Source organism: Capsicum annuum, chromosome 8, assembly GCF_002878395.1.
Source record: "Capsicum annuum cultivar UCD-10X-F1 chromosome 8, UCD10Xv1.1, whole genome shotgun sequence".
NCBI lineage: Eukaryota > Viridiplantae > Streptophyta > Magnoliopsida > Solanales > Solanaceae > Capsicum > Capsicum annuum.
This window is the reverse complement of record NC_061118.1, coordinates 96,863,879-96,886,191: the sequence shown is the minus strand read 5'-3', so window position 1 is coordinate 96,886,191 and position 22,313 is coordinate 96,863,879. Positions and strand designations below refer to the sequence as shown.

General features: G+C 30.4%; 1 protein-coding gene and 1 long non-coding RNA gene across 3 annotated transcripts; both read left to right on the top strand.

The window, feature by feature from the left end:
- The first annotated feature begins 1,549 nt into the window (after positions 1-1,549).
- Positions 1,550-6,792, top strand: LOC107838826 (CSC1-like protein ERD4). Of its 2 annotated transcripts, none has more exons than XM_047395775.1 (6): positions 1,550-1,686; positions 2,800-2,945; positions 3,279-3,554; positions 4,210-5,051; positions 5,719-5,974; positions 6,186-6,792. In XM_047395775.1, the coding sequence occupies exons 1-6, from the start codon at positions 1,644-1,646 to the stop codon at positions 6,219-6,221; spliced, it is 1,599 nt and encodes a 532-aa protein (XP_047251731.1). In that variant the 5' UTR covers positions 1,550-1,643; the 3' UTR covers positions 6,222-6,792. The 2 variants fall into 2 exon arrangements, with proteins under 2 accessions (XP_047251731.1, XP_047251732.1); XM_047395776.1 differs by lacking the exon at positions 1,550-1,686 and adding an exon at positions 2,207-2,646.
- A 1,166-nt stretch (positions 6,793-7,958) lies between these two features.
- On the top strand, positions 7,959-8,794 carry LOC124886533. Its single transcript, XR_007043859.1, has 3 exons — positions 7,959-8,163; positions 8,247-8,333; positions 8,411-8,794. It is a non-coding gene; the product is annotated as an uncharacterized LOC124886533 (long non-coding RNA).
- Positions 8,795-22,313: the final 13,519 nt, after the last annotated feature.

The following is a 22,313-nucleotide window of genomic DNA, read 5'->3' as shown; positions in this document are numbered from 1 at the left end:
TTTATTTTAGTAAATTTAAATTTTTAAATTATTTTTTTCTTATATAGAAATACTAATATTTAAACTTAACTTTAAATCTTTAAAGTACAAAATTAATAAGTTTAATTTAATAAAATAAATTTCTGATGAATATTTTCTTAGAATTTGTGTTGGGTCAATATGTATCAAGTTAAAAAGAAATAAAGAAAAATGTATAGTAAAATTTTATTATTGTGAAAGATAAATATAATGCACTATCCAATAATGTTTAGTAATATTATATTTTGCATATGCAAATATAGCATCCCGTATTTAATTAATATACTATTCCGGTGAATTATCGATGATTACTATTGGATATGATAAAATTATGTTAATTTTTATAGTAATGACATAATCAATCGCTCTAAATTAATTATTATGAGTCATCTACGTATTAAGAAAATAAATAATATTTAATGAAAAATAAAATAAACATAAAATGCGAAATTAACTCTTAATGTTTTAAACTAAATTTTCATCTTTCGAACGATGATTTTACTATATCACTCCTTATTATAAGTCATTTATGTATTAGAAAAATAAGAATAACAAAATGATATGTCAACATAAAATATTTGATTGACTATTAAAATTACATTAGTGCCACATAAATTGGGACAGGACAGAAAAAGATATAAAGCAACATATATTCTTTAAAAATGAAATAAAAAGTACTGTAAATAACAATAATTAACAAAAAAAAATTTAAAAATTGATTGATTTCTGCTTCAGCTGCTTCAATCGTGATTTTAATGTACAGTGATGTTTAAAGAGGGTAAAATGGCATAATGAGATTTAAAGAGGATAAAATATATGTAGTAAAGTGTGAGAAGAATAAAACAGAAGTAAATTTTATTACTATATTTTAAAGAAATTAAAGAAAAGAAGTATAAACATTATTTGCAAAAGATTTTTACAAACTAATTTAAATATAAATAAAGTAAATTTAGGTACAAAAAACGTGTATCTATCACAAATTTGCTACCAAACACTTCGCACTTTCTTAACATTAGCAAATTTTCTATCAAATATATGTAGCCATCTTTCTCAACTTTTTGCAGCTTTTCAATATTAATTAATATTTCTTTGTTTTAAAAATAAAATAAAGAAAGAAAATCTCAACTCTCGCTTCTCTATTAATAAACAACACTCTTTTTCCTGTGTTAAAAATAATAATTAAACAAAACAATAGCGAATCTAAGCTGTGTATTCTCTTTATAGGGTAAGTTTACATGATTCTTAATCTTTGCGATATTGAAAATAAATAATCTGCTGGATATTTGTTTTAAGTTATTTCATCAGATTTACGCCTATTCTTTCTTTATATTTCTGATCGCAAAATTCAACAAGAAGGTTATAAAAAAGTTTCAATTGTTATTCACTCAGCTCAATCATATTAATGAAAATATTCTACTGCTCTACATGTTCTACTGTTGGGCCCATGCTAACACGAGCCTTGCACTTCTAGTTGGCTTAAGATGGTACAATGTTATATATATAAAAAAAAAGAGATGAACCTTTGATTTTTTTTGCACAATATTCTTGTTTTACCCAATTTTTTTTATAAAGAAATAAAGAAAGACACAAAGGATGATGATAGTGAAAGCAAGAAAACAACTTGAATGAAAATCAAAACAAGAAGAATACCTAGCAGTAGAAAAAGCCGTATGTTTGTAGAAGAAATCATATTTATTTGTGAAGTTCGATCAAAATATTACTTAAATAAAATTGTATGAATTTTTTTTTTTTTTTTTCTATTAGGACTCCTTTTCCTTAAATTTCACATGATATTTTTCTGTATATTTATATTTTGTTTAGTATTGTTTTCCCATATTTGGCGTGCATACATGTATTTTATTTAAGATCAGTTTTCCATATTTAGCGTATTAGTTTAGGACTTTATTCCTTATAGGAATTAGTGTTGTGTTGTGCATTAGGAGTGTCCCAAATTTATAATGTTTTATTGGATTTGTAGGCAAAATTTATATTGCTTTATTGGATTTGTAATTTAAATAAAATATGCAAAAAGATATTTTGTCTAAAGGAAAAACTTTTAATGAGGGCAAAAAATTCAAACGTGATTTATAAGGCCATTCACACTTTTAAGTTAACAGAGAACAGAGATTTGAATTCATAATTGTTTTGCTCAATTATAGATTTTTTCACTGAACACTTTGGTCCTTTCTGTAACAACCAAGTATGTCCTTTCCTTTTATGAGAGTATGGGAAGTTGGGACAAAAAGAAAACTTTTAACTGTTTGGATTTGGTTATGGTTCAATTTTACAGGAAGTTTCTGGAAAGTTTTTTTTTTTGGGATAATTGGTGGATGAGGATTTACAAAAAAGTTGTTGGAGTTTGTTGTAACTTCTTATAGTAACTCATTCCAACTAGTTTAGAATTGTGGAGCTTCTTGTTGTAGTACAAGCAGCTATAGCCATTAACTAATGAAATCTCCTCTGGATTTGTAATATATAATTCTTAATATGTTCAAATTTTGCTTGCATTCTTCATTGAAATCCAAAGTATCCATTTTCAAGAGTCATTGGTGTAGCCAAGTTGATGCCATTTGTGACCAGAGGTCACGGGTTCAAGCCGTGGAAACTGCCCCTTTGCAGAAATGTAAGGTGAGGCTGCATACAATAGACCCTTGTGGCCGCGGGAGCTTTAGTGTACCGGACTGCCCTTTTATTAGTGTAGCCAAGTTGTTGAAATCTCTTGCATTAGGTAAGCTGAACTTTAGAGTGTGAATTTTTGTATAACACCATTTATCTTTTCAGCCTTGGGAATATTTGTCTTCTCCGGCATAGTTCTGCTGCCTGTACTTCTGCCAGTTGCTGCAACCGCTCATAATATAAAGGCAGTCAATACCACCAGCAAAGGAACTTTCAATGAACTTGATAAGTTATCTATGGGGCAAGTTGGGGTAAGTTCTTTTGACCTTTCCTTAAACATTATCTATACATATATATGTAAACCAGTGTTTCATGGTTTTAACTTAGCCTAATTTGACAATGCATCACTATTTAGACAAGGGTTTATTTTATGGGCATTTGTCTAAATTAATAATCCTTGCTATGTTTTCCTCTCCATTTCATTTTGCTCAATCGCTACCATATAGGCTGTTATTTACAAGAACCAAAAAAAGATTCTGATTTATTGTACATAATGTTGGCATCCACGGTTACTTTATTTTTCTTCGTTTTGTTGTCGCTGGATGAATTCTTATATTCCCATTTCTTACCCATTGGTGTTGCAGAATTCAGGTCCGCAGTTGTGGGCGTTTGTAGTTGCCACATATTGGGTTTCCATTGTTGCTTACTTCTTTCTGTGGAGAGCGTACAAGCATGTTACAGAATTGAGAGCCAAAGCTCTTATGTCACCAGAAGTCAGAGCCGATCAATTTACGATTCTTGTCAGGGATATTCCTTCTGTCTCTGAGGGTCAAAGTAAAAAGGAGCAGGTGGATTCATTCTTTAGAGCAATCTACCCTGAAACATTTTATCGATCAATGGTGGTGACGAACAATAAGAAGGTAATAACCTAGATCTCACATTCTCTGTTCTGTTTCAATATTCTTCTACTATGGATAGTTTCATTAATTTACACATGCTTGTTTTACTAAATATAGCATTCTACGTTAACTTCCGAAAGTCTTAAGGTCCTTCAAATTTTCAACAATTCCGATCTACCTTTATTCATGGAATATTTGAAGGATGGGCTTGTGCTCATTATGCCCTTCACCTGTCATTTACTAACACTGTGTGGATGTGCTTGTGTTGTTGGGATCGAAATAACAAGGCATCATCAAGAAGCTAATAATTGCAAACACCGAACAACGATAAATCAGATACAAAAGAAGTGTACTAAAATATGCATCGAAATATGTTTTGGCAAATGGCAATTGGTCCACATATATGAAAACTAATATAAAAAGGAAACATAAGAACTTTTGAGAGAAAAATCTTTCTCTAAACAAAGACTCTTTAATTAAACGATTACATTGTGTATGCTATTGTGTTATGTATGGAAAAAAATATATTCTATTTATAGAAGTCCAAAACTGCTCCTCTATGAAAAGGATATGCTTTCTACCGAGAAATCCTTGTATGAAATAAATCACAATTGTAGTACTTCATTAGCATAAATTTCAAATCTCTTGTGGATTAACGGTGTCTGATTTTTATCAGGTGAACAAAATTTATGAAGAGTTAGAAGGGTATAAAAAGAAGCTTGAACGTGCTGAAGCTATCTATGCGGAGTCAGAGAAAACAAATCCTGATGCACTAAAACTGTCACATAAAACTGGTTTCCTTGGTATTATCGGTGAAAAGGTGGATTCAATTGAATTCTATAATGATAAGATTAAGGAGTTGAGCCAACAGCTAGAAGCCGAGCAAAAGGTGACCCTCAAAGAGAAACATCAATCTTCTGCTCTGGTCTTTTTCAACAGCAGGGTGGCTGCAGCTTCAGCATCACAGAATTTACATGCCCCAGTAGTTGATACATGGACTGTCATGGATGCTCCAGAACCCCGACAATTGATGTGGACTAATCTTTCGAAAAAGTTTTATGAGAGAATAATCCGCCAGTATGTTGTGTATGTTATTGTGTTTCTGACCATATTATTTTACATGATTCCAATAGGATTCATTTCTGCATTGACAACTCTAGACAATTTGGTGAAGCTTCTCCCGTTTTTGAAACCGGTTGTTAATCTGAAGGCAATCAAGACAGTGCTAGAAGCATATTTGCCTCAACTTGCACTCATCATATTTTTGGCTTTGTTGCCAAAGTTTCTTCTGTTTCTATCCAAAGCAGAGGGCACCCCATCAGAAAGCCATGTGGTAAGAGCTGCTTCAGGGAAATATTTTTATTTCACAGTGCTGAATGTATTTATTGGTGTTACTCTTGGTGGAACTCTATTCACTTCCTTCAAGAGCATCGAGAATGATCCCAACTCTATTTTTCGCGTGTTGGCGAAAAGCCTTCCACAGAATGCAACTTTCTTCTTGACTTTTGTGGCTTTGAAGTAAGTCCGGACCTCGCTTTCACTTTCATATTTCTTCCCTTCTTCTTGACCTTGTGCTTGTGAAGCAAGTCTATAACATGCTTTCCCTTTTATTATGTCAGCTACTCTGTATCTTTTTTTTTTTAAACGATATGTTGTCTTTAAGTCGTCGGTGATATGTCTTCCGTCTTGCACATAATATGAGCTGTTTGTTACGTTTCTGAATAAAGAGCTGGGAAATGTTTGACTTGAGTATGCACTTAGTTTGGCACGGGGTCAACTGTTCTCTTCTCAACCCACTTCTAAGCTATCATCTTTTGCTTCTATAAATGAATTTCCCTTTATATGGTCCTTGAGTTATTATTTTTTTCAAGTGTGTACCTATGTGGTGTTAAAGCTCAGTTCATAATGGTCATAGCTAGTATTACAAAGAAAATAATGCTCCTTTTACTCTCGCTAACGACTTGTTTAAGTTTTTCTCTTTGCACTATTCAAGCTGTTTTATGGTCAACAACAACAACAACAACAAACCCAGTGTATTCCCACAAAGTGGGGTCTGGTCCTGAATGTTAATTTCTTATGTTGATAGTTTCCATTCTTCTTCTCCATATGATATAACAGGTAGAGAATGGATCATCTTTTTGGTTAAATGAATAGTCAAATGATTTTGCTTATTCATTGATGTCAGGTTCTTTGTCGGCTATGGGCTGGAGCTATCTAGAATAGTTCCTCTAATCATATTCCATCTCAAGAAGAAGTATTTGTGCAAAACTGAAGCTGAGATAAAGGAGGCTTGGGCTCCTGGTGATCTAGGCTATGCAACCCGATTTCCTAGTGATATGCTGATTATGACAATTGTCCTATGCTATTCCGTCATAGCACCAATAATTATTCCGTTTGGTGTAGTATACTTCGGTCTAGGGTGGCTTCTTCTCCGCAATCAGGTGAGTTATCACTTCCCTATGTTCCACTTTAAGACCACAAGTTTTAAAAGGGACTTTTGGTTTGTGCCACAAGTTCTTCGTTCTTTTACTGTGTCCAATCAAAGAGAGTACTTGTTTTGGTCTCGTAGTGTTTATGTATCAATCAAATAAGCTCTATCATCAATTTCGAGCTATTCATGTCTAATTTTTATTTTATTTTTTCCCAAAACAGGCACTCAAAGTCTATGTTCCCTCATTTGAGAGCTAAGGAAGAATGTGGCCCCATATTCATACGCGCATGTTAGCTACCTTGATTTTGTTTCAAGCTACCATGTTAGGTTACTTCGGTGTTAAAGAGTTCAAACCTACTCCAGTTCTTTTTCCACTTCCAATATTCTCGTTGATCTTCGGGTTCATTTGTCAGAAGAAATTCCGCCGTTTCTTTATATCTCCAGCCCTCGAGGTTGTTTCGCACGAACTAAAGGAAGTCCCCAACATGGAAGCTGTGTTCAGATCTTTCATTCCACCATGCTTGAGCGCGGGCAAAACCGATGAGCATCAATTTGAGGACGCGTTATCTCATGTGTCAAAACCAGGGTCTTCTTCAGTATGATATGAACATTTGCAAGGATCTTACCACTGTGTTCTATTTTGTTGTAGATTTGGGTTACTTGCATTGGATAGTTTGGTTAATGTTGATAGTTTGCACCTAGGATTTTAGGTAGTCTTGCTGTGTTGAATACTTCAGCTTGGATAGTTGCTTTGTGTTCATAGTTTGTTTGGGATCTTAATTTTGAAACGAATTTCTGTTTAGAAAGTTAGATTGTGTTTTTCTGTCATGATAATAGCATGAATTGCTTCAATTTGCAAACACTTAGGGGTCGTTTTGGTAGAATGTATAAAATTATTGCAAAATATGATCTATTACTAATACTTGTATTAGTAGTGCTTTTATTAGCTATGCTTGTATTAGTTATGCTTGTATTTTTTTTATTACAGTGTTTGATTTGATGTATTAAAAATAACATGAATTACATAATTTAGATTTTTTTTTTTTTACAAAAATATCTCCATATATATGTTGGAAAGGATGCGGAAAATTTTATGAGAGATAGTAATGTCTTTAATCATGTTAATGCATGCATTAGATTTACTGCATTACTAATATCATGGATTTTAAGATATTAGTAATACATGCCCCAATACACATTAAATTAATGCATGCATTAACTTTTCAATACATTCTACCAAACAACTCCTCAGTGGGATATGTTCGGTGCTCGTAATTTTACATTTGATATTGAATCGACTTTAGCTTACTCCTTTTGTCTTTTACAAATTTGACAGTAACTTGATATTAAATTTGATTGTTTTTCCTGGTTTCGCTTTCCCCCTTCCCCCCCCCGCCCTCTATTCTTTCAATTTACTTTAAATTTAGTTGGTATTTGTTAAATATATGAAAATAGGGAGAAGCATAATTTATAGCAAAATAGTGGATCAATACTTGCTCAAAAGAATATATGGACCATTTTGAACCTGCTCTCAAATATGAGGATAATTATATTATCTCATACTTTAGATAGGATTTTAACAAAAATTTTGTCAACGTTACTTTATGAAAGATGGAATTAAGTTAAATGGTTTTCGTATAAAAAATATTTTTGAGTATTACACGTAAAACTGAATGGATATAATAAAGTTAAATGATTTTCGTATAGCAAAATAAAAAAATAATATTTTTGAGTATTACAGATAAAGTTGGATGACCATCTATAAAATTTACCCAATAAAATGTGTAACATGTATTGTTATATAAACTTTTAATAATTAAGCTCATCAAATTATTAGCTATTTAAAAGAGCAAATTTCATAGTACCAAGTGCATTTTTTTTTTTTTTGGGTTTAATTTAGGATTTTATTTATAATCACGAAATGTCCACAAACGAATGGACCAACCCATCCTAAATATCCTAATAACAAAATCTAAATGGATTAGCCCATAAGATGAACCGGTTCAAAAAGAAAAAAATACAAAGGAAACATATAGCAGTAGGGTTTCCTAAATGAGTGAACTTCAGCTCCTTTCCTTTGTTGCTCCACCTCCTTCTCAATGGCTACCCTTGCAATTCCTTAATTCGTGTTTCTCTTGCTATTGGTGATAAACACCTTGTCTTGATTGGATATAGCATCTTGTCTTCCAGCTTGCAAGAGTAAGTGGCTCTTTCCATTTTGTTAGCTTGAACTTCTCTTTCTTCATCTTCCTAGTATAATATTCTTGGATCTTTGCTTCTAGCTGCGTTCGCCAGAGCGAGGGTACCCTGTTTGATTTTTGGTGCTAACACTTGTGGTCTGATCAGCTGAACTTTGGTATTTAATCCAAGTAAGAGACCCTTCCTACTATGTTTCATCTAACCAATTGAGCTCAGTACTGATCTTGGTTCTGTTGCTTGTTTGTAGTTATGAAAGAGAGAGAGATCGTATGGTGCTAGGACCTACGTGTAGTTGAAGAAAATAAAAAAACTCAACCGCTTGTATTGAAAATCTGCCATGAAGACCACCTCATCTACTGAGAGTCCTTTTTGTTTGGCTGGTGTATCTAGGCTAAGTAGTATTTTTAACTTTTTGTATAGTTGAATAGGTTGTAAATAAGCTTCCCCTTGCTTTAACCTTCCCAGTCTATCTAGCATGTTGATACTGCTAATCTCAGATAACATCTTTGTTGTTTATCACTATTTAAAATCTTTCTTCCTGAACTTGGTAATTGAATGAAGGATGTATATATGAATTGCTCATGCTCCAATGCTGTGTTAGCTAGATAATCTGCTAACTGATTTTCCTCCCTATAAATGTGTTGAAACTGCACTTGCTTACTTGATAAACTTTGCCATATTTGATTGATTATATCTGCCACCCTCTATGGCATCCCCCATTTCCTGCTTAACAGTTTTTGCATCAAAAATGAATTATTCTGAACAATAACTCTATCTTGCTTTGAGCTCTTGCTATGATTTACTGCATGTAGAATAGCCATAGCCTCAGTCACCATATTGTTTGTATTCTCTAGTACTGCTCTCTCTGCATGTTCAGATCCCCTTGTGCGTCTCTTAAGTAAAATGCCCAAAAACTTTTCCCTGGATTGGCTTTGGAAACTCCATCAGTGTTATACTTTATCCAACAATCCTGTGGTGACCTTCATAAGACTGGTATATCTTTAATCTTGGGTTTGAGTTGATTAAGCTGTTGCATGATTTCTGGCCATTCAAAAGAGACTTCCATAGCAGGCTTTCTAACTTTAATCAACATTCTTAGATGCCTGGTCACATTAAAAATTAGTCTCTGAACAGAAACTTTTTTTCTTTCATGCTTGAGGGTATTTCTCCTCCTCCATAATTCCCACATTATTATTGTTGGGATTGCTCTGTAATATATTCTCCCACTTGCTTTAACTTGTAGTTCCTACCATGTATGTATGGTATTTTTGAGGCTTCTCCCTTGAATATTTATACCTGCAAAATAAGACAAATAGGACCAAGTCCTGTTAGCAGTATAAGATCCCCTCAGCACATGAAATATGGTCTTCTGTGAAGGAATTTTATAGCACCAGCACTTAGAAGGTCCTTGAATTCCCCACCTTCTGGTAGTATCATCAACTGCTATCTTACCTCTCCATATCATCCATATAAAAAATGCAATCTTAAAAGGTAAGCCTTTTATCCATATCTGTTTATACACTTCATTGGACAATTCTCTGAATCTAACATATTGCCAACATGATTTAACTGTAAAATTTTCCTTGGCTTCAACACTTCATATTGCTATGTCCCTTTGTTGTGATTGTTGTGATGGGGCCACCTTATTCAAAATATGATGCACAATGTCTTCAGGGAACAAGTCCTCTAATACTGTTGCATTCCATTGCCCATCTATCACCAAATCAGTTACTCTCTGATGTGTTATCATCCTATTCCCTGCTATCCTAGATAATATAATATAATTGTCCTAGGCCAGTCCAGTCATTATACCAAATATGAATATTTCCATTTCCAAGCTTCCATAGTATAAGATGATCTATAAGATCTCTTACCTGAAATATCTTCTTCCACACTTGGGATCCCCCTCCAGGTTTCCAAACTATTTCATTAGGGTGAAGTTTTCTACAATACTTATTCATCATATAGCTACTCCAGATAGACTTCTTGGTTTTGAAATTCCACCATAGCTTGCAGAACAATAGTAAGGTCTTAAATAGCAACTGAAATACATATTTAGGCGTTACTTTAATTATAGAAAATACAAATACAATAGGTAACAGTAGAGTAAAAATAAGAAATCATATTCACATTTATAAGGAAAACTAGTTACTAATAGCCCATGCAAGACACGGGCCTAACAAATATATATATATATATATATATATATATATATATTTAATTATTATGATTTATAATATTTTTAAAAAATATATAACAGATTATTTTTTTAGATATTTTAAGTTGTTAAATATCGTAATTTATAATACATTTTATGTAATTTTCAAATGCTTAGATGATCATAATAATTAATTATGAGTGATATAGTAAAGTAACGATTGTAGCAACGAAGTAGACATGTCTTAATGACTCACAACAACTAATTAGAAGTGATATAACAAAATTACTGTAAAAAATACTTGGAAATTTTTTTGAATGGTCATAATAATTAATTAGGAGTGACATAGTAAAATCATGATTGAAACAGTGAAGTAGACATGTCTAATTAGAAGTGATATAATAAAATTACTATACAAAAATACTTGGGTGAAACAGCTGAAGCAGACATATCATAAATATCTATTTTACTTTTTTTATTAAATATTATTAATTTTAATACGTAAATAAAGTTATAATAATTAATAAGAGATTATATAATAAAATCACGGAGGAAGCAGTTTATGAAGATATTTTTTTACATATTTTTTAAAAAATATATAACAAATTATTTTTCAGATATTTTAAGTTGTTAACTATTGTAATTTATAATACTTTTTATGTAATTTTCAAATGCTTAGATGACCATAATATTTAATTATGAGTGATATAGTAAAATTACGATTGAAGCAACGAAAGAGACATGTCTTAATGACTCATAACAAATAATTAGAAGTGATATAACAAAATTACTATAAAAAATACTTGTGAAAAAATGTAAATGGTCATAATAATTAATTGGGAGTGACATAGTAAAATCACAATTAAAACAACAAAATAGACATGTCTAATGAAAAGTGATATAACAAAATTACTATACAAAAATACTTGGGTGAAGTAGCTGAAACAGACATGTCATAAATATCTATAAGATATAATTTTTTATTAAATATTATTAATTTTCTGATACATAAATAACTTATAATAATTAATTAGAGATGATATAATAAAATTACGGAAAAAACAGCTCACGAAGTAGGCATACTGACGGGAGACCTGTCTGATTCTCCGCCTCATTCCCTTTTATTAGATATTATAATAATAATAATAATAATAATAATAATAATAATAATAATAATAATAATAATAATAATAATAATATATCTATCCATAATTGCAACACAAATCACGCATTTGATTTTAATTAGAGATTTCCAGCGCATAATATGAATCTTTTCGATTTTTGTATTTTTTATTTTTTATTTTTAAATTTCTCTTCCTCTTTATATTTTATATTTTCACCTCTTTCTGTTTCTCATTTTTATTTCTTTTTTTTAGTTTGTATTTTATATTTTTTTATCAAACGATATATTTTATGTAAATTTATGATTTGTATTTGGATGGCTTAGCTATGAAAATTTTTAATTTATTATATGTATTTATATTCAAAATAAGTATATGCATTATTTGTATTTATTTTGTATCGTTTATATTTGTATGCCAAATCCATCATTTGTATTTATACTAGTTTCATGAGGCCCGTGCTAAGTCCGGGCCCAGACTCATGATTAAAAAAATAATAATTTAAATTTTAAAAATATAATTATATTATATCTTTTACTTTATACTTAACATAATTTAATGACCGACGTATTAAATGTATTTTGTTGATAAATTTTATAATTATTAAAGTTCTTAATCGTATAATTGAATAATTTTAAATAAATTTTTATTTGTGTGGAAGAAAGTATTATTGGAGAATTAGAATATATCAAAAGGTGACAAGTAATTTAATATTTTATAAAATAACATGATGATATTTTAATAATGACAATTCAATGATGATAAAAAATAGAAAATATTGATATTTTAATGAGTTTGTGAGTATGTAATTTCTCAGCTATAAATAGAAATAAATTTATTTTGATATTTATTATTTTATTTTCACCTATTTTTTCATGTGACAGGAGTTTTTGCAAAATTTATTTTTTTCAATCTAATACAACAAAATATTTCAAGGGAAAAGACTCAAATATGCCACTGGACTATCAGAAATGACTCATTTATGCCATCTGTTAAAAGTTGGGTTCATTCATGTCATTGCCGTAACAAAATTGGCCCATCCATGTCATTACTTTTAACATCCGATTTTTAGAAAACAGCTTTTCCACGTGGCAGCATATTAGAGGTCCACATCATTTTTAATTTTTTTTTTTTAAAATATTTATAGTTTTTTTTTTTATAATTTTTTATTTAATTTTTTAAAAATGGTGTTGGTTACGAAGTTTATAGATTACATATTTCTATGCTTTTATTTATCAAATAACGAATAATAAATTTTGCATATAACTAATGTTCATGTTTTTTTTTGGAGTTTTATTTTTAAAAATAATTATATATATATTTGACCAATCTTCTAGATATTTATTTATACATGAACCCAAAATATTCAAACCTGAAATTCTAGTTCATCATAACCATTGCTAGTCCATATATGCAATGATAATAAAGGAAGGAACTGTATTCTTGTCATATTTTGTCAAATGAAAAAGGTGATCATATTAAAATGATCAATTCAAAGATCTTAAATGGTTAATCCTTCTTAACACTTCGAAAAGCACATGATAGAGAAAGAAAAAGAAGGCAAAAATATGAACAATTTCTTCTGTTAGTGCATTCTCTTTTCCTTACTTTTCTCTCCCTCTTTGTGTGTGCAATGCAAAATGTATGTAGTAAAGTATTATGTGTGAATGTGTACGTTATCATTTATTCTTTTTTGATAATCATTTATATGCATGCATGGATCATATATTATATCAAATCTCACTTCAAATTTAATCATAACAAAGATTTGAATACTCTAGTATTACAACAACAAATGGTAAATAAGAGCAATTCCATTTCATAATATTGGAATTGAATTTCGCATAATCGCGATATTATATTATTCAAAGAAAGGTAAAGGGTTACCTTTTGGAAAAATAGTTGCCAACAAAAGAAAGAAGAAGCTGCGAACTCAAAACCATGAACCAAACCTCAAACTCCAACTCGTTGTCTACCCGTTTATGTTATTTGCTTTTTGTTTCTGTCAAATGTTACTCCCTTTTCTTCTTAAGTCTTCTCTTTTCTTATTTTTCTCTCCAGTCCATATTTTTTTCAAGGTTCCTCTCCCTCTCTTCCTGTTTTTGTCCTTTCTGTTTCCCTAATCCTCCCTATTCGTTCCCCTTATCTTTGTGTTTTAATATGTCCCCCTTTGTGTCTGTGTGGGTGTACTATATAATGTAAAAGGTTGGGAGGTTGAGGGAGACCTTTAGGATAAGATTTTTTTTATAAATATATAATGTATAAGGTTGGGAAGTTAAGGGATTTTTTTAATTTTTTTATTTTAAAAAAATTTATAAAAAAAATATTTATAATAAAAATATTTATAATTTTTTAAAAATTAATTTAAAAAATAAAAATAAAAAAATGACGTGGACCTCTAATATGTTGCCACGTGGCAAAGCTGTTTTCTAAAAACCAGCTATTAAAAGTAATGGCATGAATGAGCTAGTTTTGTAACAGCAATAACATGAATGAGCCCAACATTTAACAGATGACATAAATAAGCCATTTCTGATAGTTCAGTGACATATTTGAGTCTTTTCCCATATTTCAATGACTTCAAATATATAAAAAAATGGTTACAACCTTAATTTAGAAGATTTACATAAACCAACTTAATGGTGATCTATAAGAATATTAAATAATAATTAAATTAAATTAATAGATTGTTCCATTAGGTCCATTTACTTGTCATGTTTATTATTTAAGCGCCCTTTAAGAAAATATTTTGTTCACCCTATTTTAATTATTGATTTATCTTTTTTCATGTCCGCTAAAAAAATAATAAAGGAAATGTACTATTTATTATTGATTAAATTATCTCATTTATTATGTATTTAATAAAGAATTGAACAATATTTACTATAAGGGTGTAGTTGGAAATTATTACTAACTTTGATTTTATATGAAAGTTATTTTTGAATAACTTTTTTGCGCAAAAGTGATTATTAATTTAAAATGAAGAGAATTTTAATCAAAAGATAATTTATTAAGTGATAAAAAGAGACCAATTACAAACACACAAGTGGGAATGACCTTAACAAAAAGAATAAGGGCAAAAATGAAAATGTTTGACAAAAGAACACCATCAATTGCCATGTGTATTCTCTTAATTCACTTAGCCAAGGAAGTGAAATACCTAAAATACCCTAGCGAGAACTACCAAAATTTGAGATTCTCCCTTATATATAATAGTAATATAAACAAAATAAGCGAGTATCACCCAGTTAATTACAACTATACAAATACAAATACAAAAATTAATAAAACAATGAAAATATAAATGATGCAGTCAATTACAAAATATAAATATAAATACAAAAATAAATGAAACAAATGAAACAACTATGAAAATCGATTCACAAAATACAAAATGTACAAATACATTAATTTATGGAGGGAAAATGGTCAAATATGCCCCTAAACTTTGTGAAAATGTTCATATATATCTTCCGTTAAAAGTTTAGCTCACCAATGCCCTTGCCGTCAAAGTCTTGGGGTCATATATACCCCTGTTGCCAAGTTTTGGGTCATATATACCCCTATTGTCAAGTTTTGGGTCATATATACCTCTGTTGCCGTTAATTTCTTTGCTAAAACTCCCTCCTCCCCTTTTAGAAATAATCTTTTCCACATCAATTTTTAATTGTCACATCACACTTCTTCTAAACATTAACCATTCGTCAAATGCTCTCATCTACCTCACAATCTCTTTGAATTTTATTTAATTTGCCAAAATTCCTTTATGTGTTTTTCAATTCTTGCATAAACCCAAGAATCATCAAGTAAAAATATGAAAAAAGTCAAGAATACCTCATAAAAACTCAATGCGTAATTGCGACAAAAATCAAGAATTAAATTTTTACCAATTGCAAATTATTTTATTATCATATCAACTGACTCCATCTTTCGCATCACCGTCAATTCTAACACCAAAAATAAGAAGAATAAGTAAAACCCAAGTGAGAAATTGAGATGTAGAAGTGTAAAAGAGGCAATCCATATAGAGACAGCAAAAACAAGTTGTCAATTAAGAGGATATCTTTTATACGTATGTATGTATGTATGTACGTACGTACGTACGAGAGGAATGGTTATGTAAGAATTTGAAAATACAACAAAAGGATTTCGATAAATTAGAGAAAATCCAAAGCTATTGTGAGGTAGATAAGAGCATTTGACTGTCGTTTAATGTGTAGAAGAAGGAGTGAATTTAATTATATGTGATATGACAATAATAAAATAATGTGACAAATATAATTTCTTAAGGAAAAAAAAGGAAAAGGGGGTTGAAAAATTTCAGCAAAACAATTATCAACAACAAGGGTATATATGACCCAAAACTTGGCAACATGGGTATATACGACCCAAAACATGACAACGGGGTATATATGGACCAAAAATTGGATGGCAAGGATATTGGTGAGCTAAACTTTTAACGGAGGGTATATCTGAATATTTTCACAAAGTTTAGGAGCATATTTGACCCTTTTTCCATTTATGAATGAAAATTAATTAATAGCTAATGAAGTGTATAATGACTAATTTTTTGACCACCAAAGAATGTGGTGCAGTGGATGGAATTGCTCTTCCCTTAACCAGAGGTCTCGGGCTCGAGCCGTGGGTATGGAAAAATCCTTGGTAGGGAGCGCTACTCCCCGAATGGGGCCCCAATCGGCGCGAATCCGGATTCAAACTCCAATGCGGGTAACGAACACCAGATGATAAATAAAAAAAAAGACTAATTGTTTGGTAAAGTAGGAGAGAGAAATGAAATTCAAAATTGATTTGGTAAGGAGAGAGAAGTGAAAATAGGAGCACAATCTTTTTCTAATTGTATTGGGGAAAAGTGAGATAATTGGCAAAATATTATTTTTTTAAATGAGTTTTTCATCATGTATTATTCAAATCAAACTCAAGTACATCAGTAATCAGAGGGGAGGGTTAGTATCCCACTCCATCGAATTAGACATAAAAGCAGATGATCTAACAAGACAATGAGCAACTTAATTCGCTGATTTTTTAACAGACAACAAGGAAAAAGATGACAACTCTTTGAAAAGAGTTTTACAATCAAAGACTAAAGAATCAAAATAAGAGTATTTCACCAAATTTTCTTCCACAACTTGCTTCACAAGTAGATTGTCAGTTTCCATAATCAACTTTGTTGTAATCGCTCTTTTAACCAAGTGAGAGTTTCACGTACCCCCATGATCTCGGCTAATAAACGGCTAGCAACACGACCAAGGAACATAGTTTTTCTAGCAATAAATTGACCCAAGTGATTACATAGAACCATGCCTACCCTTGCCAAACCTGTATGGATATCGTAAGAAGGCATCGTTATTACATTTGATTGTGTCGAACAGAGGTAGTTCCCATTTTGTATTCATATTATACACGGCAACAACATGCATCTCGTCCCCAAATTGGCACTCCTCTATTCCTCTAACACCTTTTTTGCACGATATAAAATGACAGTTGGCGTACTTTACTTCTTGTTCCAACATAGATTGTTTCTAGCTTCCCATAAGCTCCACAAAATCATGTCTGCTTCCTCCAATTTCATTTTTAGGTTTCTCTTTCTTTGTTCCTCAAACCATTCCATAAAGTCTCCTGTTAAATCATGCCAACCAAAATTTGATTGAATCCAACATTGCTTTGCAAAATGCCATTCTATCAAGCAATATTTCACAGTCTCTGGTGCCTGCAAACATTGCAGATAAATTGAACTAGCAACACATTCTTCATAAAAAGGCTCTCACATGTAGGTAAGATATTTTTCAAAGATCTCCAGATAAAATTAAGCACCTTAGAAGGTAATGGCATGCTCCAGATGAACTTTCAAAGTTGTTGGTTCGGCTGATTTGGTGCTGAATTTTGATTATAAAGGAGACGATATCCACTCCTCACAGAGCACACCTCGAGGCTTAATACTCAAGTGTACTTGTCTAACTGCATCTATTTCAGATTCATTGAAAAGAGTACGTAGCAAATTCCAATTCCATTCTCGTACACTTTGCTCCATCAAATCAGCTACAAGAAAGTTCTCACTCTCAAGAAAATTAGATCTTTCAACATAACTCGAGTTGTCCTTCGGCAGCCATGGGTCAATATAGAATCTTGTTATTTTCCCGTCCCCAATACGCCGAAGACTTCCTTATTTCAAAATTTGTTTCCCCGCACATAAGCCCCACCATACAAAGCTAGGATAGGAGCCTAGCCCTGCATCAAGAAAATTAGATTTATAGTAGTATCGGGCTTGAAACAACTTTCCCACATGGGCCTCAGGCCTAGTCAAAAGGTTCCAACCTGTTTTTCGCGAGCATGGCAATATTGAAGTGATGGAGCTCTCGGAAACCCAAACCCCCATATCCTCCTTGCGGACACAAACTTTCTGCCAAGATACCCACCTAAACCCCATTTTTCCTCGGTAAAATATTTCTATAAATGCTTTAGATGATAAATATTTTCAACTGTTGTTAAGGATCATAATTATCATCTTAGGATTGCCAGACTAAATAATTTTTCCTAAAAAGATTTATGAACAGTATTTCGTTTATTCCTTTTTAAATGCTTCTTTAGGATTGTGATTTTGTTTCTAAATAAGTGTATGTTTAAATTTTTAAGAAATATTTTAATCATAATCTTCTAATATGCCTTTGAGTTTAAATACATAATTAATGTCAACTCATTTTTTTTTTAATTAAAAATAAGTTGGTAAAGTTACCTTTTAAGAATGTGTTCAAGCCAAAAGAAATACTTAAAAAGAAATGGAGGGAATACGGAATAAGAATTTATCTTACTAAATTACCTTATTATGATACATTGAAATTCTAAATTTGACTACTCGTTATCTATTGATTTTTAACATTAAATAAATATTATTAAATATCTATTTTTAATATAGTAAATAAATATTGTTAGATGAAAAAAAAACTTATTTAATAGAAGTATTAATAATAGAAAGAAAATATATAATAATTTTTTTAATTTCATAAATTAAATAAGTAAATTAAACTAATAATTTTTAATACAAAGGTAAAGTAAAACAAAATGAAGGGAGTACAAAAGTGATTGCTGTCAAAGTTTGCTCAAAGCAGCAGTAGCGCCACCACCACGTTTTCCCCTCATTTTTTTGTTTGCTCTATTTGAGTTGGGTACACTTTTAATAATCTTTTGGCCACAAAATTTTTTTATTTTAGTGAAAAAAATAAAAATTATAAGTGTTTGGTCATGAAAATTCTAAATATAATTTTGAAATTGAATTTGTAATTATTTTTACTTATTTTTATTTTTTTCACTCATACTTCTCTTATAAAATTTCAAAAACAATTTTAATTTATATTCATGGCAAAACACAACTCTAATTCCACCTTCAACTCCGAAAAATTATAATTTTCATGCCCAAACAGGACCTTAATAAATTTCTCACTATTATAAAAGTAAAAGTAATTTTATCCATATATCTTTAGTTAAATTTTATATCTCTTTCCAAATCAATAATGGTTATCTATAATCTCTCTCTCTATATGTATAATTTATAATCTATATCTATATCTATACTCTATAATCTATAATCTGTATCTATATAATATATTAAAAATGTGAAGGACTTTAGAAAAATTATTTGAACTTTTTACTTTTTATTAAAAGTCTCTGCTTTAAACAAAATCGTTTTTCTCAATTTATTATTTAATTATTTTTTAATATTAACACTTAAAATATACAAAACCCAATCCTAAACACACACACGAATAACAACAATATACAACACAACCTAAACTACCCATAACCAAGTCAAACTCCAAAATCCTAAACCAATACTACTACCTCCTTACCTATAAGCTACTCCCCTATATATACCAAACACATACGCACGACAGAGAAAAAGATGCAGATTAACAACTACTACTACCTAGATATTTACTCCCTCACTACCAAAACATATCATAATAGATAATACTAATAGAGAAAAAAGCAAACCCACTACATATACTCCCCCATGATCCCAACAACACAAAACAACAACCAATTACTCCCTCGCAATCCCTTTCCACTTCGATAAAGTTTTTATGACTTTCAATCGTTAATCGAATGATATTTTAACTTGTGATAAAGATATACCTTTTTAATGAACCATTCATACCTTTCGAAAGGGACCCTTCATGGCTATATAAACCTACTTTTTCCACAGATTTAGTAACGAAAAATTTCTGATTTACAAACACTTCTTGTCTTCTAAAATACTTCGTGTGATTATCTCCCGTAGAGTGAGTTTGAAGAGAATCCGATCATTTGAGGTACTGCTACTGTCGGGTTATTAAGTCATTTTATCCTGGGAGGAAAATTCCGCAACCTCGTACTTGAGGAAAATTATTTCCTTAAGGACACTCCGTGAATTCGTAGGACTTGACTATTTTTTTTTTTTAAATACAGAATAACACACTTCGCCATTTTGATTTTGTGTTGAAGATGTTGGAAAATTTCATGTTCTTAAAAAAACTTGAACTTGTGTTTGAAGTTTAGTAAACTAACATACAGATTTTATGTACCAAAACAACAAGCTATTCAAAATTAATTTTTGGAGGTAACCCACAATCTTCTTTGTATGGGTAATTCCATGACTACGTGAGACACAATTTCATTCTTATGAAGTAAGCTTGGATCTCATATGTGTTTCATTACTTATTAATTCAGTATTTTTATTGTAATAGACTAAACCTCACCTTGCTCGTTTAAATGCTAATAATAGAGTAAGTTTAAATTTTAGCATAATTCAATCATAGTATTGGTATAATAACATTAATTTTCATTATTTAAACAAATATTGCATTTCGTGTAACATTAATAAGTTTATTCTAAGCAAATTGTTATTCTTATTATTTTATATTTAATTAAAAGTGTTTGATTTAAATTTTTTGTTTTTTATTAAAAAGACTAAGCTTTGGTAAAATGTCTTTTTCACTACAATATTTTTGCCAAAACTTTTTCCAATAGGTTTAAAAAAAATAGGAATTTTTTTCCTGAAAAATATTTGGTTGACTTTTTCTATCAAAAAAGACATCCAAAATATTATGCCCAAAAAAAGGCAAACAAACCTTTTCCAAACAAAATCGTCTCGATTGACTTTTCCTAAACAAATCGCTTCTATTTAATATTGGGAAAAAGTTTAAATATGTCACTGAACTATCATAAATGACTCATTTATGCCATCCATTAAAAGTTGGGTTCATTCATGCCATCGTCGTTACAAAATCGGCCCATCCATGCCATTACTTTTTAATAGATGGTTTTTAAAAACAGCCTTGCCACGTGGCAACTTATTAGAGGGCCACGTCATTTTTAATTTTATTTTATTTTATTTTATTTTTTTAAAAATATTTTTTTTTGAACCATTAAAAAGAATCCACGTAACTTTTTGATCCATTGAAAATTAGTTTGATCTATGCTTTTAAAATTTGATTAATTTTTCATGAATATATTCTTAAAACATTCTCGTTCGATTCGTTTTTTTGGTCATTTTTGACATATTAAGATTGTTTTCATATTTTACCTTTAATATTAATTATTTTTTTCTTCAAATTAATTTCAAATACAATAGTAAACATCATTTAATAAATATATTATAATAAAATAGCTACTTTAATTGACGAACGAGTAACTAAAATGGAACAGAGAGAGTATACACTCCACGCTTTTTATCACTTCATTTTTTTTTTAAAGATTCAAGTTAACTAAAGCTTTTGTCATTTTTCAGTTGAAACTGAAGGGATATATAAACATCAAATATTATTATTATATTATTAATAATTAGCTTCTCATTTTGCCAACTCTACGTATACTATATATGTCGGCATGTTGTCGCTTTTCTGTTTTTGCAATGATATATGATGATGCATAAAGTGTTACGTACAAATGTTGAATGCTGATTAGGGGCGGCTCAACCCTTTAGGAGAAAAGGCGGCCGCCTAAGACCCCAAAATTTGAGGAGCCTATTTTTGTGTAGTAATAATAAATTACAAATTTTAAGAAATATATTAAATACTATTTATAGAAATTTTTTTTTTTTATATAAAAAAATAAAATGCAAGACCGCCGTTTGATTTTTGCCTTAAGCCATAAATTTGCTTGAGCCGCCCCTGATGCTGATGATGCCATTTTATGCTTGATAAACAAAATAAAAAACTAAAAAGTTACTTACATTCGGCCAACAAAATATTTCATGTATGCTAAGACATACTATATGCTTAATTAGAATAACGTTTGGTTATAAATTTTAGTAGTAGATTTTTTTTAAAAAAAATCTTTAAATATTTGTTTGATCATGAAAAATTAATCAAATTTTAAAAGTATAGATCAAATTAATTTTTAATGGATCAAAAAATTGGGTGGATTCTTTTTAATGGATCAAAAAAAAAAATTTAAAAAGAAAACTAATTTTTTTTTTAAAAAATAAAATAAAAAATGACGTGGCCCTCTAATAAGCTACCACGTGGCAAGACTGTTTTTTAAAATCGGCTGTTAAAAAGTAATGACATGGATGAACTAGTTTTGTAACGGCGATGGCATAAATGAGCCCAACTTTTAACGGACGGCATAAATGAGCCATTTCTGATAGTTCAGTGACATATTTGAGCCTTTTCCTTTAATATTGAAGGAGTATATATGGTAAATAGAGGAACTCATCGGGTGAGAAAGAAAAGAGTTCGTTTGGTCCTTCAAAGAAGGAGATGCTGAAATTCTTATAACAAAACTCAGGTCGTCTTAATTTTCAAGAATAGGTTGTTTCTATTGTCAAAGCCTTATATTTGTTAATTAACTTGACTTATACTGCCAATTATTGTTCT